The following is a 13974-nucleotide window of genomic DNA, read 5'->3' as shown; positions in this document are numbered from 1 at the left end:
TGAACAGTTCATCAACTTCAGTAACACTTTCCACCCTGACCTTAACTTCACCTGGATCATCTTGGACACCTTCCTCCCCTTCCTGGACCTATCCATCTCCATCTCTGGCAACTGAGTCAACACAGACATCTATCTCAAAGCTACCAACTCCCACAGCTACCTGAACTACACCTCCTCCCAACCCTCTCCCCACCCTGTAAAAAATGTGATTCCTTACTCTCAATTCCTCCGCCTCTGGCGTATCTGCTCCCAGGAGGAACAATTCCAGTCCAGAACATCACAGATGGTCTCCTATTTCAAGGACAGCAATACATAATGGCACTATATTAGCCAACCTAAGTTTCCTGCATTTCACCCATGATCATACAAATATCTCAGCAAGGGGCACAGTAATCTCTTCCCTGGCTTTCCACAAAGTTCAGATAATCACCTGATCAGGTGTCAGGGATTTATCTAGTTATGTGTTTGAAGACCTCCAGCATCTCCTCTTCTGTAATGTGAACTTGTTTTCAAGACATTGCTATTGATTTCCTTAAGTTCCCTAACTTCCATCACCTCCTCCACAGTAAATACTAATCCAAAATATTCATTTAGTATCTCAGCTATCTCCTGTGCCTCCACACAGACAGCCACATTGATCTCTAAGACACATATCTCCCCAACACCAACCCCCCGCCTCACGTTTGGATGTGTTGTGAGAGTACCGAAATCTTTCTAATTTCTGTGATTCTTGAGAACGGCTCTTCATCTTAGGAAGTGTTTATGGTCAGGGATGTTGATCAAGTTGGTCTCAGTGCTTTCGGTTGTTGGGTGTGTGGCTTGTGGCCAGTTGGTGGAGGTTAGAGATGGCTGAGAGAAATTTTCTTGGTGCAGTGGTCTTTCTCCTGGCGGTAGTTTTAGGGGATTCTTCCACCTTCTCTTTCAACCCCTTCTGACATCCTTTTTCACCCAAACAATTGAAATTGCAGGCCTCTTATCTCCGGACCAAATCTGGTTTTCCTTTCGAAGTGAATTGGTCTTCCTGATTATTAGTGTCGAAAAGTGTGGCACTAAAAAAGCACAGCAGGTCAGACAGCAGCCAAGGAGCAGGACAGTCGTGTTTCAGGCACGTCTTTCAGGAGGAATGTGGTTGGTGTGTGTGTGTGTGTATGTATGTATGGGGGGGGGGTTTAGCCTGAAGGCGATAGGTAGATGCAGCTGGGGGTGGTGATGGTGATGAGTCAGAGCGGAGGGTACAGCGGACAGATGTGAAAGAAGACAGACAGGTGGGAGAGTTCAAGAGGGCAGTGCTGAGTTGCAGGGTTGGATCTGAGATAGGTGGGGGCGGGGGGGGGTGGAAGAGGGGAGATAAGGAATCTGGTGAAATCAACATTGATGCCATGTGTTTGGAGGGTCCCAAGGTGGAAGATGAGGTGTTCTTCCTCCAGGTGTCAAGTGGCTAGGTTTTGACAGTGGAGACGGCCCAGGACTTGCATGTCCTTGGCAGTGTGTGAAGGGGAATTGAAGTGGTCGGCCACAGGGTGGTGGAGTCGTTTATTGCATGTCTCATAGATTTCTCTGAAATGTTCCACGAGTTGGCGTCTTATCTTCTCAATATAGAGGAGACAACATCGAGAGCAACAGACACAGCAGAGAAGGTGTTTGGATGTGCAGGAAAATCTCTGCCCAATATGGAAGTATCCTTTGGGGCCTTGGATGGAGGTGAGGAGGGAGGTGTGGGCACAGGTTTTACACCTTATGCATTGGCAAGGGAAGGTGCTGGGAGTGGAGGGTGAGTTGGTTGGGGGGGGGCTGGACCTGACAAGAGAGTCACGTAGGGAATGGCCTCTGCAGAATGCTAATAGAAGTGGGGAGGGAAACATGTCTCTGGTGGTGGGGTCTGACCTGTTGGTGGTAGAGGATGATGGATTGTATACGTAGATTGGTGGGGTAGAAGGTGAGGACCGGTGGGGGGGGTCTATCCATGTTTGGTTGGAGGTTGAGGTTTAAAGGCAAAGGTGCAGATAGTGGAGGAGATGTGCTGGAGGGTATTGGTAGTTGTGTGGGAGGGGAAATTGTTGTCCTTGAAGTAGGAGGCTATCTGGGATGTTCTGGAGTGGAATTGCTCCTCCTGGAAGCAGATACGCCAGAGACCGAAAATTGGGAGTAAGGGATAGTATTTTTACAGGAGGGGGATGGGAGGTGTAGTACAGATAGCTGAGGGAGTCAGTGGGTTTGATTATTAGAGTAGATGCAAATGTCTTTTCCATCGGGGTGGATAGGCTTCCTGATTGTATGGAGTATCCTGTGTTTATGTGATTGAATATCCATTGAAAGTCGAGGTCTTAGAATTTGTTTAGACTCCATGTTGTCTGAATTCAGATTGTCATAAAGGTTAGTTCATTATTCTTGCAGGGCTGAGGTGTGGATTGGATTCCCTAGCTTCCAGACAAACTGTCCCTGGGACAATATATTCCAGCATAGCTCAGCAGTTGGGGTTTTCTTTAGTAAACCTTATTTTAAAAAATATTCCAAGATACTGTTAGAAGTCCAGTAATTTTTGATAGCAGGGAATCTTCTCAAAATGATTCGAGATTTTTGCTCAACCCGATAGTACGGCCTTTGTTTTCCTCTAGGGATTCACATTGTCTCAACAGTTTATACCTGACAAATGCCTACTTTGTTTTCTTGACCAGAGCCTCAATTTGTCTGGTCATTCAGCATTCCATACACCTACCAACCTTGCCCTTCACCCAAACAGAAGCATACTGTCTCTGGACTCCCGTTATCTTATTTTTAAAGGCCTCCCACTTGCAACTATCTCTAGCTCAATCATTTAGGAATTTACAAAAGGTAATAAAAGCAGAACCTTCCATCCACATCTGTGATTTTTTTTCCATTTTTCTGCACAACTACAGCTCTACTATATGCAGAGGAACTTGGAATTCAGATGCAAGAGATATACAATTAAGGCATAGAGTAAAGTAAAAGGTCTGTTGTGCACATCACGCTAACAACTGGATTCTAGAATTATCAGCTTACTGAAGCCAACACCTGGTCTCCACAGCAACAATGACAGAAAATGCTATAATGAGCAAATCTGAACAACTGGCTGCAAAAAAATACTAACTCTTCACATTCTGGATATTATTGAGTTCACAATATGTCAGAACACTCAGATATCGAAAGAACCCCATATGGTGTGATTTTGGCATAGCCTATTCATATATGATTAGAGAATATCTAGTATTGTAATTAACTAGGATTTTAAAAGATTAATGCACAACTATATTGCCAAATAAATATTTTGAAATACACTATTACCAGAACTATCCTCTCCAAATAAAAATAGTGAAAATTCTATTAGAACACATTAACGTATGTACACTGAAGTTATGGAGAAGCCAGGATTATCTTCACATCATTTCCAAACTTCCCCCAGATTCATTTACTCTGGTCCAGATTTAGATAGAGATTAAACCAATTAATTAGTCTGAGATTATTGTTTTAAAAAGTGCTCTGCAATATGCTTGAACACTTCATGACAATCTGCTTTGAACTATTTATAGACATACAATAAAATGACAGTGTAGCCTGCATTGTGTCCAAAAGCAATCCAGAGGGATGTCAGCACTAATATTAGCTGCAAGTCTGATTAGGAGAATTCTGTACATTGGAATTGGAAGACTACCAAATTAGAAGGATTTTGTGTTTTCAATTCTCCTTTGCAGAATATATTTTTGCTTGTTGTTTAAATCTTTTTGACAATTACAGTAATTTATGATTTAAATAAATCCCATGTAGCCCATTATTACTGAGGGGTCAGGACTGAAGAGACTCTGGACCCACTTCTCACCTACATGACATTATTTTATATATAGCCTGCACCTCATGTATATGTAGTTCCCAAAATTGACCGATACTTTATATTGTTTATGTGCACTATAATATGAACCACAAAATTAATTAAGCAACATTAATAATTTAAACAAATTATGTATTAGCCATTGGATGGCACAAACATATTAGAATTAATTTACTTGTTAGTATAGAAAAGAGTTGTAAAGTCACCTTAAGATTTCATTTTTAGAAGGCAGACCATTTTCTAATATCTAAATATGCATGTTATAGTTTCCAAGTTTAACATGCAGAAAGATTGTATTAGAGATCATTGCAAATTATTGCTCTCCTTATTTTTGTCATTTCAAAATGGTATAAATGTACATCTTAGCCACAAGATGTTCTTGGTCCATATTCAGCCTGGTACTGGGAGCTCACAAGAGGAAGAAGAGGGGTAAGACAACTGGCAAGTAACATTAACACCAGGCAATGAACATCAACATTAAAAGACAATCTAACCACTGCCCATTGAAATTCAATGGTGTTACCATCACTACATTGCACACTTTCAACATCCTGGGGACTGGCATTGACTAGAAACTCACGTGGACTCTCCATATAAATACAGTGGCTACAGGACAGGTCAGATGCTCGGAACACGAAGAGTAAATCACCTTCTGAATCCACAAAACCTGTCCACTATCTACAAGACACATGTCAGGCGTGTGATGGAATACTTCCCACTTACCTGGATGAGTGCAACTCTAATAACACTCTGAAGCTTGACACTATCCAGGACAAAGCAGTCTGCTTGATAGCACTACATTGAACAAACATCAATTTTCTCCACCACAAACACTCAGTACAGGCACATAATCCTTTATCCAAAATCCGAAAAGCTCCAAATTCCCCAGGCATTTTCATAAAGATTTTTTCTCTATAACAAGGTTGTTTGGAGTGCAAACAGTTAACCCAACTCCACACCCATTTGACCCAAGTCACTCTGATGTGACGTGGCAGCATGGCCCAGCACTGGCAGGCATCAATTCTCTCTCAGGGCTCGTGATACTCTCAGGTGCATCTGCTGTTTGGCAAGACGTTTTTTCAAATTACTATTAAAACTGTCACTTATTCTGAAATCTAAAAAATTCTGAATTCCGAAAACCAGCCGGTCCCGAGGGTTTCAGTAAAGGATTGTGTACCTGTACACACTGCTGCCACTACTGTCTACAAAATAGACTGCAGAAATTCACCAAAGATCCTCAGGCAGCATCTTCCAAAGTATGACCATTTCCATCTAAAAGGACAACAGCACCAGATACATGGAAACACTATAACTGGCAAGTTCCTCTTAAAGTCACTCACCATCCTGACTAGGAAATATATCGTCGTTCCTTCACAATCACTGGGTCAAAATTCTGGAATGTCTCTCTAAGGTTAATCAGATCTATCAATAGCACATGGACTGCAATGGCCCAAGAAGGCAGCTCACCAGCACCATCTCAAGGCCAACTAGAAATGGACAATAAATGCTGGCCCAAGCAGGGATGATCATGTTCTATTCATGAATTATAAAAAAAGGATGGATTGGTGCAACGAATTAGTTAACATGCCCAAGCCTCAAGGAGTATAGCTAATACTTAAAGAGAAATTCCGATTTCTCCAGTTTCTCTACATCAGTTCCTCATTTAATTTGGGGCAGCATGGCAACTCAGTAGTTAACCCTACTGTCTCACAGTACCAGGGACTAAGATTCAATTCCAGCCTAGGGTGGCTAACCATGTGGAGTTTGCGTGTTCACCCCAAGTCTGCATGGGTTTCTTCCGGGTGCTCCGGTTTCCTCTCATGGTCCAAAGCTATGAAGGTTAGGTAGGCGTAAGCGAGGACTGCAGATGCTGGAGATCAGAATCAAGGTTAGAGTGGTACTGGAAAAGAACAGCAGGTCGGGTAGCAATCCGAGAAGCAGGAAAATCGACATTTCGGGCAAAAGTCCTTCAACAGGAATGCAGAGGAAATGACCTGGCATTTGCAGTGAGAGAGAGACTCACTGAGTACTTTGTGGAGAGAGAAGAACTTCTTCAAGGTAGTGATCCTTGCAAGAGGATTCACAGTAAGGTTAAAATCAACGAGGCGAAAGTGAGGACTGCAGTTGCTGGAGATCAGAGTCAAGATTAGAGTGGTGCTGGAAAAGCACAGGAGGTCAGCCCGATGAAGGGCTTTTGCCCAAAATGTAGATTTTCCTGCTCCTCGGATGCTGCCTGATCTGTTGTGCTTTTCCAGCACCACTCTAATCTTTGCAGGTTAGGTAGTTTAGTCATGCTAAATGCCCCATAGTGTCCAGCTATTTGATGGATTAGTCATGGTAAATGAAGAGTTACAGGGTCAAGAGCTAGGTCTGGATGAGATGCTCTTTGGAGGTTCGATACAATTTCAATGGGCTGAATGGCCTCTTTCCACACTAGGTTTTCAACAATTTCAAGATCTCTGAAACCACGGTAATAAATCTTCTAGAATTTCATGCAATAATCCTGAGGACTAAGCAATGTTTCATAAGAATTTAGTTTTTTTTTGCTGTTGCACACTCTTGACTCAGTTGTTGAAGCATAGGATTATGTAAGTTACTTTTAAGTCTTAACCTGGCCCATCAAAATGAAATCAATGTCATAGAAAATCAGTGTTATCTATGTATTAGTTACTCAATTATGTTAATAAGTATTTATATTATCATGTTATGTTATGTTTAGATTGAAATGTTCTGCTAAATTGTGAACAAACACTAGTGGTTTAACTGTTCAAGCTGGAGTATTTTCACTCCTGTTGCTTTGAAATAATTGTGCACAATGTACATTAGGACATAATGTCTCAGAAGGTAATTGTAGTTTTTTTCCCCCAAAATAACCAATTCTAAGGCTTTGAACAGGGGAGTTATTTTGAGAAGATTTGTAGCTCAGGTTGAGGTTCTGGATGTAGGTTTGCTCACTGAGCTGGAAGGTTAATTTCCAGACGTTTCGTCACCCTATTAGGTAACATCTTCAGTGGGCCTCCAGGCAAAGCACTGCTGATGATTTCTGCTTTCTATTTATATGTCTCTGGATTTCTTTGGGTTGGTGATGTAATTTCCTGCAGTGATATCATTTCCTGTTCTTTTTCTCAGGGGGTGGTAGATGGGGTCTAACTCGATTTATTGGTTGATAGAGTTCCGGTTGGAATGCCATGCTTCTAGGAATTCTCATGCATGTCTCTGGCTTGTCCGAAGATGGATGTGTTGTCCCAATCGAAGTGGTGTCCTTCCTTATCTGTATATAAGAATACTAGTGAGAGAGGGTCATGTCGTTTTGTGGCTAGTTGATGTTCATGGTGGCTAGTTTTCTGCATGTTTGTCTAATGTGGTATTTGTTACAATTCTTGCACGGTATTTTGTAAATGAAATGAGTTTTGCTTGTTATCTGTACAGGGTCTTTCAAGTTCATTAGCTGCTGTTTTAGTGTGTTGGTGAGTTTGTGGACTACCATGATGCCAAGGGGTCTGAGTAGTCTGGCAGTCATTTCCAAGATGTCTTTAATGTAGGGGAGAATGGCTAGGGTTTCTGATGTGTTTTGTCTGCTTGTTTGGTTTGTTGCTGAGAAGTTGGCAGACTGTGTTCATCGGGTACCCATTCTTTGTGAATACACAGTGTAGGTGATTTTTCTCTGCTCTGCGTAGTTCCTCTGTGCTGCGTTGTGTATGGGCTCGTTGAAATAATGTCCTGATGCAGCTTTGTTTGTGGATGTTGGGATGATTGCTTCTGTAGTTCAATATTTGGTCCGAATGTGTTGTTTTCCTGTAGACGCTGGCTTGAAGTTCCCCATTGGCTGTTCACTCTACTGTGACATCTAGGAATGGCAGTTTGTTGTTGTTTTCCTCCACTTTGGTGAATTTTATGCCAGTAAGGGTATTATTGATGGTCTTGAAGGCTTCCTCTAATTTGTTTCACTTAGCGATGACAAAAGTGTCATCCACGTAGCAGACCCAAAGTTTGAGTTGGATGGTTGGCAGAGCTGTTTGCTCGAGTCTCTGCATTACTGCCTCTGATAAGAACCCTGATATCGGCGATCCCATGGGTGTTCTGTTAGTTTGTCTGTAGATTTTGCTGTTGAAGGTGAAGTGTGTGGTAAGGCATAGGTTTACTAGCTTGACAATACTGTCCTTGCTGATGAAGTTAGTTTGGTGTATATGTCTCTGGACTTCTAATAGTGTAGTCAGTGTTTCCTTGGCCAGGTTAATGTTGATTGATGCAAACAGGAATGTTATATCAAAGGAGACCATTATTTCATCCTCTTCTATCTTAGTGTCTTTGATGGTCTTCAGGAATTCTTGGGTGGAGTGGATGAAGTGGTGTGAGTCTTCTACTAAGTGTTTTAATCTTTGGTGTAGCTCCTTGGCCAATCTGTAAGTTGGTGTTCCAGGTAGCGAGAGATAGGTCTGAGAGGGGCTCCTGGTTTGTGAATTTTGGGCAATCTGTAGAAACGTGGTGTGTTGGATCCATTTGGTTTCATTTTTAGGAAACTGGTCTTATTCACTTTTTCAATGTAGTCTCTTCAATTTAGAATGACTGTCAAATGTCCTTTGTCTGCAGGTAGGATAAAAATGTTTTTATCTTTTATTAAAAAGTCTTTCCAGTACTTTCCTTTCTTGTGTATTGAGTGTGTCTCCTTCCTTTTTTCTACTTAATGTTGGTGCAACTACCTGTCTGATAGTTTGCTGGGTTTCTCCTGTGAGTTGGTTGTCTTTTAGTGTTGTTTCTAATGCTGCTAAGAAATCTTTCTTATCTGCATCCTGACAGTTGTAATTTAATCCTCTTACTAAGGCAGCTTTTTCAGTATCTGTTAAGGGTCGGTCAGATAAGCTTTTTATCCATGCTTCTGTGTTGTTGTTCTGTATGCATAGACTGACAGTAAGCAACATATACACTGAGCCCTTTTTTAAAACTGGAGACCACCTCAATGCTAAGGAAAACTATTCAGGAATTCTGTTGGTATTCCATACAAAGAAACCTTGCAAAGTAGCCGTTCATTAGAATTTCTCAGATATCTCCAACCACCCCCCACCACCCCCCCCCCCCCCCCCCCCACCCCCCCCCCCCCAACCACACACACACAAAACAAGGATCTGTGGTTAGGTCCTCTCTATTTACATGCTGCACTTTGGCAACATAATCTGAAAATCCATTAACTTCCACACGTACTCTTGTAACATCAGTTTTACCTCACCACCACCTCCAGACTTCTTTCCTGTTTCTAAATTAAATCAGCTATCCGGTGCATGATGAGCAGATATTTCCTCCCATTAAAGTATTAAAACCAAAAAATACTATGTAGAATTTTTGCTCTTGGAGACTAAGAATGGAAGCAGGAAAAAAAGTGATGGGTTACTTCCCCCAGGGACAGGATGGGCTTTAAGCACAATTATATTCCCCTCCGCTTCAGTAATGTTACTGTGCATGTATGCGAATGTACAATTATAGCAAATAAGATTAGGGAGTTACAGGTAAAGATTACTACGTGGAAGCATGATGTTGTTGTGACATCAGAGACCTGGCTCAAGAAAGGGCAAGAATAGGTGTTAAATTTTTCTGGGTACAAGATTTTCGGAAAAAATAAAAAGAAAGGAAAGGAGGAACGTTAGCAGTATTGGCTAAGGAAAACACTATAGTGCTGGAGAAAGATAATGTCTCACAAGGGCCCTGGAGAGAATCAACTTAGCTATGACCAAGGAACAAAAGGATATAATTACATTTTAATCTACAGACCACCAACCATGGAAAGAATGTGAAAAAACTGGTTGGCAAGGAAATTACAGAGAGATGTCAACATTCTACTGTAGTTACCATGACAGATTTCAGTTAACCAAACATAGACTGTGATACTTATAGTGTTCGGCATGCTGAATAGCTCCCTACAGCAATATGCTTTTAATACAGCAAGAAAGGTTGTACTCTTGCGCACTCTTAGAAATGAGTTGAGCCATGTGGTTCAAGTGCCAATGGCAGAATATTCATGAATCAATGATCACTGTATCGTAAGGTTCAGGATGATGGTGGAGAATGACATACAATAATCCAGACTAAGAAAAATCAACTGTTGGAGAGCAGACTTCAGTGGGCTAAGGACAGAGATGAGCAGGATCGACTGAAACAAGAGGTTGACAGGAAAAATAATAAGTGGACAATGGACCACCTTCAAAAAGGAAATGGATTGGGTGCAGTCGAAAAATATTCTCACAAATGGGAAAGGTAGAGCCAGAGCTGATCAAAGACACTGGAGTGCACGTTCATAGCTCCTTGAAAAGTAGAGTCACAGGTAGATAGAGTAATAAAGAAGGTGTTTGGTTTTCTTTCCTTTATTGGTCAGGGCATTGAGTATAGGAGTTGAGAGGTCATGTTGCGGCTGTACAGGATGTTCGTTAGGCCACTGTTGGAATATTGCATGCAATTCTGGTCTTCTTCTTATTAGAAAGATGTTGTGAAACTTGAAAGGGTTCAGAAAAGATTTACAAGGATGTTGCCAGGGTTGGAAGATTTAAGCTATAAGGGGAGGCTGGATAGAGTGGGGCTGTTTTCCCTGGAGCTGAGGGGTGACCTTATAGAGGTTTACAAAATCATGAGGGGCATGGATAGGATAAATAGACAAAATCTTTTCTCTGGGGTGATCCAGGACTAGAGGGCATACATAGGTTTAGGGTGAGAGTGGAAAGATATAGAAGAGACCTAAAAGGGTAACTTTTTCATGCAGAGGCTCGCGTGTGTATAGAATGAGCTGCCAGAGGAAGTGGTGGAGGCTGGTACAATTGCAGCATTTAAAAGGCATCTGGATAGGTATATGAATAGCAAGGATTTAGAGGGATATGGGCCAAGTGCTGGCAAATAGGACTGGATTAGGTTAGGATATCTTGTTGGCAAGGATGAGTTGGACCGAACAGTCTGTCTTCATGCTGTACATCTCTATGACTCTAAGTGTTTCGAGGACTTGAGTTAGAGGTGAAGTTAAAGAAACAAAAAGAATATCGAAGGCTCAGAGGAGAGGTGAAAATGCAAATAAGAGAAGCAAAACGTATTTATGAGAAGACTGGTAACCAACTTTAAGGGGTATCCCAAAACCTCCTGTGGTGTTAAAAGAATACTTTGCAGCTGTCTTTACAAAAGAGAGAGATGCTGCCCAGATCATGGTGACAGAGAAGGCAACTCAGTCACTAGAAAGATTCAAAACAAATTGAATAGAAGTTTTGGATAGACTGTTGCACCAAGATTGAATCCAAGGATTTTGAAGGAAGTGAGAGTGGAAATTGCAAGGGCATCAGTCACAGTCTTTCAGTCTTCTCTGGGGAGGTGCCAGAAGACCAGAAAACTGCAAACATTATGGCCTTGTTCAAACTGTAAGAATAAGCCCAGCAATTACAGATCAGTCAGATTAACTTCACAGGTGGGAAGCTTCTACAGTCAATTATTTGGTATATAATTTGTAGTCATGTGGAAAAGGTGGGTGGATTAGAAAGAGTCAATTTGCTGGAGTGTTTTTTGAAGAGGTGACAGAGTGTTTTGATGAAGGTAACACCATTGATGTGGTATACCTGGACTTTCAGAAGATATTTGATATATGCCACACAACAGACTGATGAATGTTATAAGACTAAAAAACTCAGCAGCAATATGAATTAAAAATTGACTAAATGATACAAAAGACAGTAACGATCAATGAATATTTTTCAGGCTGGACGAAGGTTTGTAGTGGAGTTCACTCAGCAAGTAGTCTGGGTATAGAATGCACTGCCTGGAAGTGTAAGAGAGGCAGGTTCAATTGATGCATTCGAGAGGACATTAGATAATTATTGGATAAAAACATGGTAAGGCTATGGGTTATAAAACAAGTGACTGGCACTAGGTAATAATGCTCATGCACAGAACCAGTGCAAGCATGATGGGATGAATGGCCTCCTTCCACTTCATAACATTTCTGTGATTATGTAATCACATGCCATGTAAAACAACAACTTTTATAGGCAGTGTTGTGACTGCCCCAGGTGGAAGTTCCCAAAAGATTAGAATCCATTATAATCAGCGTCCATAATTCTATAAGTTCTAAATTACTTATTGATAAGGACAAAAATAGTCCTTCGGTGAAAGTACTAAATTAGGGGACAGCAAACTATCACAACATTAGGCAGCAACTGGGAAGTGTAAACTGGGGCCAGCTGTTTGAGGGTAAATCCGCATTAGGCGGATTGGAATCTTTTAAAAGCCAAGTGACTGAAGTTAAGAAGCAGCATATTCCTGTAAAAATTAAGGATAAGGATGGCAAGATCCAGGAATCTTGGATGACAAGAGAAACTGAGAGCTTTGTCAAAAGGAAAAGGAGACATACATAAGATTTCAGAAACTGAAGACATGTTAAAGTACAAATTTGAGATGGCTCAGGGAATCCCTTGTGGACTCAGACCTGTAAAGCCTCTCTTTTGGTTCATTCCGGAGATCTTACTCTTTGGAAGTCTGGAATAAAAACCTCTTACAGAGAGTTTAGTTTAATTTTAGTCATCCCCTTTATTCACTAATAACATCACTGTTACTACATAATACTGACACCTATAAGCTAAACTAACTAAGTTCTAATAACCTAGGAGAGTAAGGTACCAGCTCTTTAAGTGCCCCAGTAGGCTACTCCGATATACTGATACAATGTGGCTTCCTTCATACAAAAGTTTACCAAAACATCGCATGTTCTTAATTAGACAGATAACAGTGAAAGACAATAATTCATAAGAAAGAAAAGTTAATTGACAGGTCTGTGTACGCTTGTCTAATCACTCCTACAGGCCCTAAACCATTCATCAGATGGGAAAAACAAATCCAGCCGAGTTAGGCGTCTGCTGATGAGATAAGCTCCTATCATAAAGGGGCACCAGTCTAAGCTAATTGAAAAGTTCATAAGGTAACCTTGCACAGATCACAAGTCTGATACAATTAATTTACAAAATGGCTTCTTAGCAAGGAGGGCAAACTTATGACCATAAAATGGCTTCCTGGCACATTGTGTCAGAATCTTTTCAATGTTAGGCTTAGAATAATTTCTAAGCTAGGAGCAGACTCCTGCTTTTTAAACACTGAATCATTCTGTACCTGAGGCTGAGATATTACCAAAAGGTTGCATTTAAACTGATTCATTAGTCTTTGAATTAACATGCTTTCTTTTCAGGGTTGTGATTCAAATTCAAATAAGACAGAAGATTTGATTAGTTAGAATTAACTGTAGGGCAGTCTGTAAGGTCTGTAGAGTGGTCTGCAAGAACAGTAAGTAAGTTATGGCTTCATCAAGATTACCTTTTACAGAGTTTGTATTAATAACCGGTAATTGCTACTCAATATCATCATAAAGTCTCAAATGCAATTAAATTCAATCCATAGCAGATAAGCACTAAGGGTTAATTTTCTACAGGCTCCAATAGCCTCAGCACTAAAATGGTCTCTCTCTCTCTCTAGTGTCCTTTTGAACTCTCAAGTCAGGGTTTTGCAACAACAAAGATTTTTTTTCTCTCTGTGTCTGCCCTGATTACAAGGGGTAATAAGAATCCATTATAATTGGCAGCATCTGATCATTAATTGCAAAGCTTTTGGTAGTTCAGAGTTCGGTTTCAGGGTCAGAATCAAACACTGTCATTAACTTCACAGGAGAACAGCTGTGAATGTTATCACTTGGTGTCCTGTTCACACAGATTCACTGATACTAAGGCAAATGTTCTTAATTGCCTTACAGCATCCTGTTATCACTTGGTGAGCCCCAATGCCCCTATCTTCTGCATTCCTCGAGATCCCCCCTTTTTTTGAGCCTTCCTACCTGTCTATTTTCGAGTGCAGTAATTGTGTTCTATAGTTCAGCATTACATTTTAGTCTAAAATGTTTCAAGACAAGTTTTAAGGCAGAACCTCGAAGAAAGCAGGAAAGAACTCAGACAAGGAATAGGAAGGGCTAAAATCAGCCATGAAATGTCTTAGGTAAACAGGATTAAGGAAGGTTTTTTTATATATATATTGTAGCGAGGAGATAGCTAGGGAAAGGGTAGGTCTATTCGAGGACAAAAGTAGAAATGTGGGCAGCACGGTGGCACAGTGGTTAGCACTGCTGCCTC

At 41.0% G+C, this 13974-nt stretch overlaps 1 protein-coding gene across 5 annotated transcripts in view; it reads right to left on the bottom strand.

Moving 5' to 3' along the window:
- LOC132819835 (prominin-1-A-like) overlaps nucleotides 1–13974 on the bottom strand; it is a 287338-nt gene that overhangs the window by 238963 nt on the left and 34401 nt on the right. Inside the window, exon 1 of one of the 5 annotated variants that reach the window (XM_060831727.1) lies at nucleotides 218–286. The exons of the other annotated variants lie outside the window; for them this stretch is intronic. Coding sequence (XP_060687710.1) covers nucleotides 218–278 — 61 coding nt within the window. The 5' untranslated portion in view covers nucleotides 279–286. Of the gene's footprint in view, nucleotides 1–217; nucleotides 287–13974 lie in introns of those variants that run through there. 5 annotated transcript variants of the gene reach the window in all.

This window comes from Hemiscyllium ocellatum, chromosome 1 (assembly GCF_020745735.1).
Source record: "Hemiscyllium ocellatum isolate sHemOce1 chromosome 1, sHemOce1.pat.X.cur, whole genome shotgun sequence".
In the NCBI taxonomy this organism is placed as follows: domain Eukaryota; kingdom Metazoa; phylum Chordata; class Chondrichthyes; order Orectolobiformes; family Hemiscylliidae; genus Hemiscyllium; species Hemiscyllium ocellatum.
This window is presented reverse-complemented; position numbering and strand designations above follow the sequence as displayed.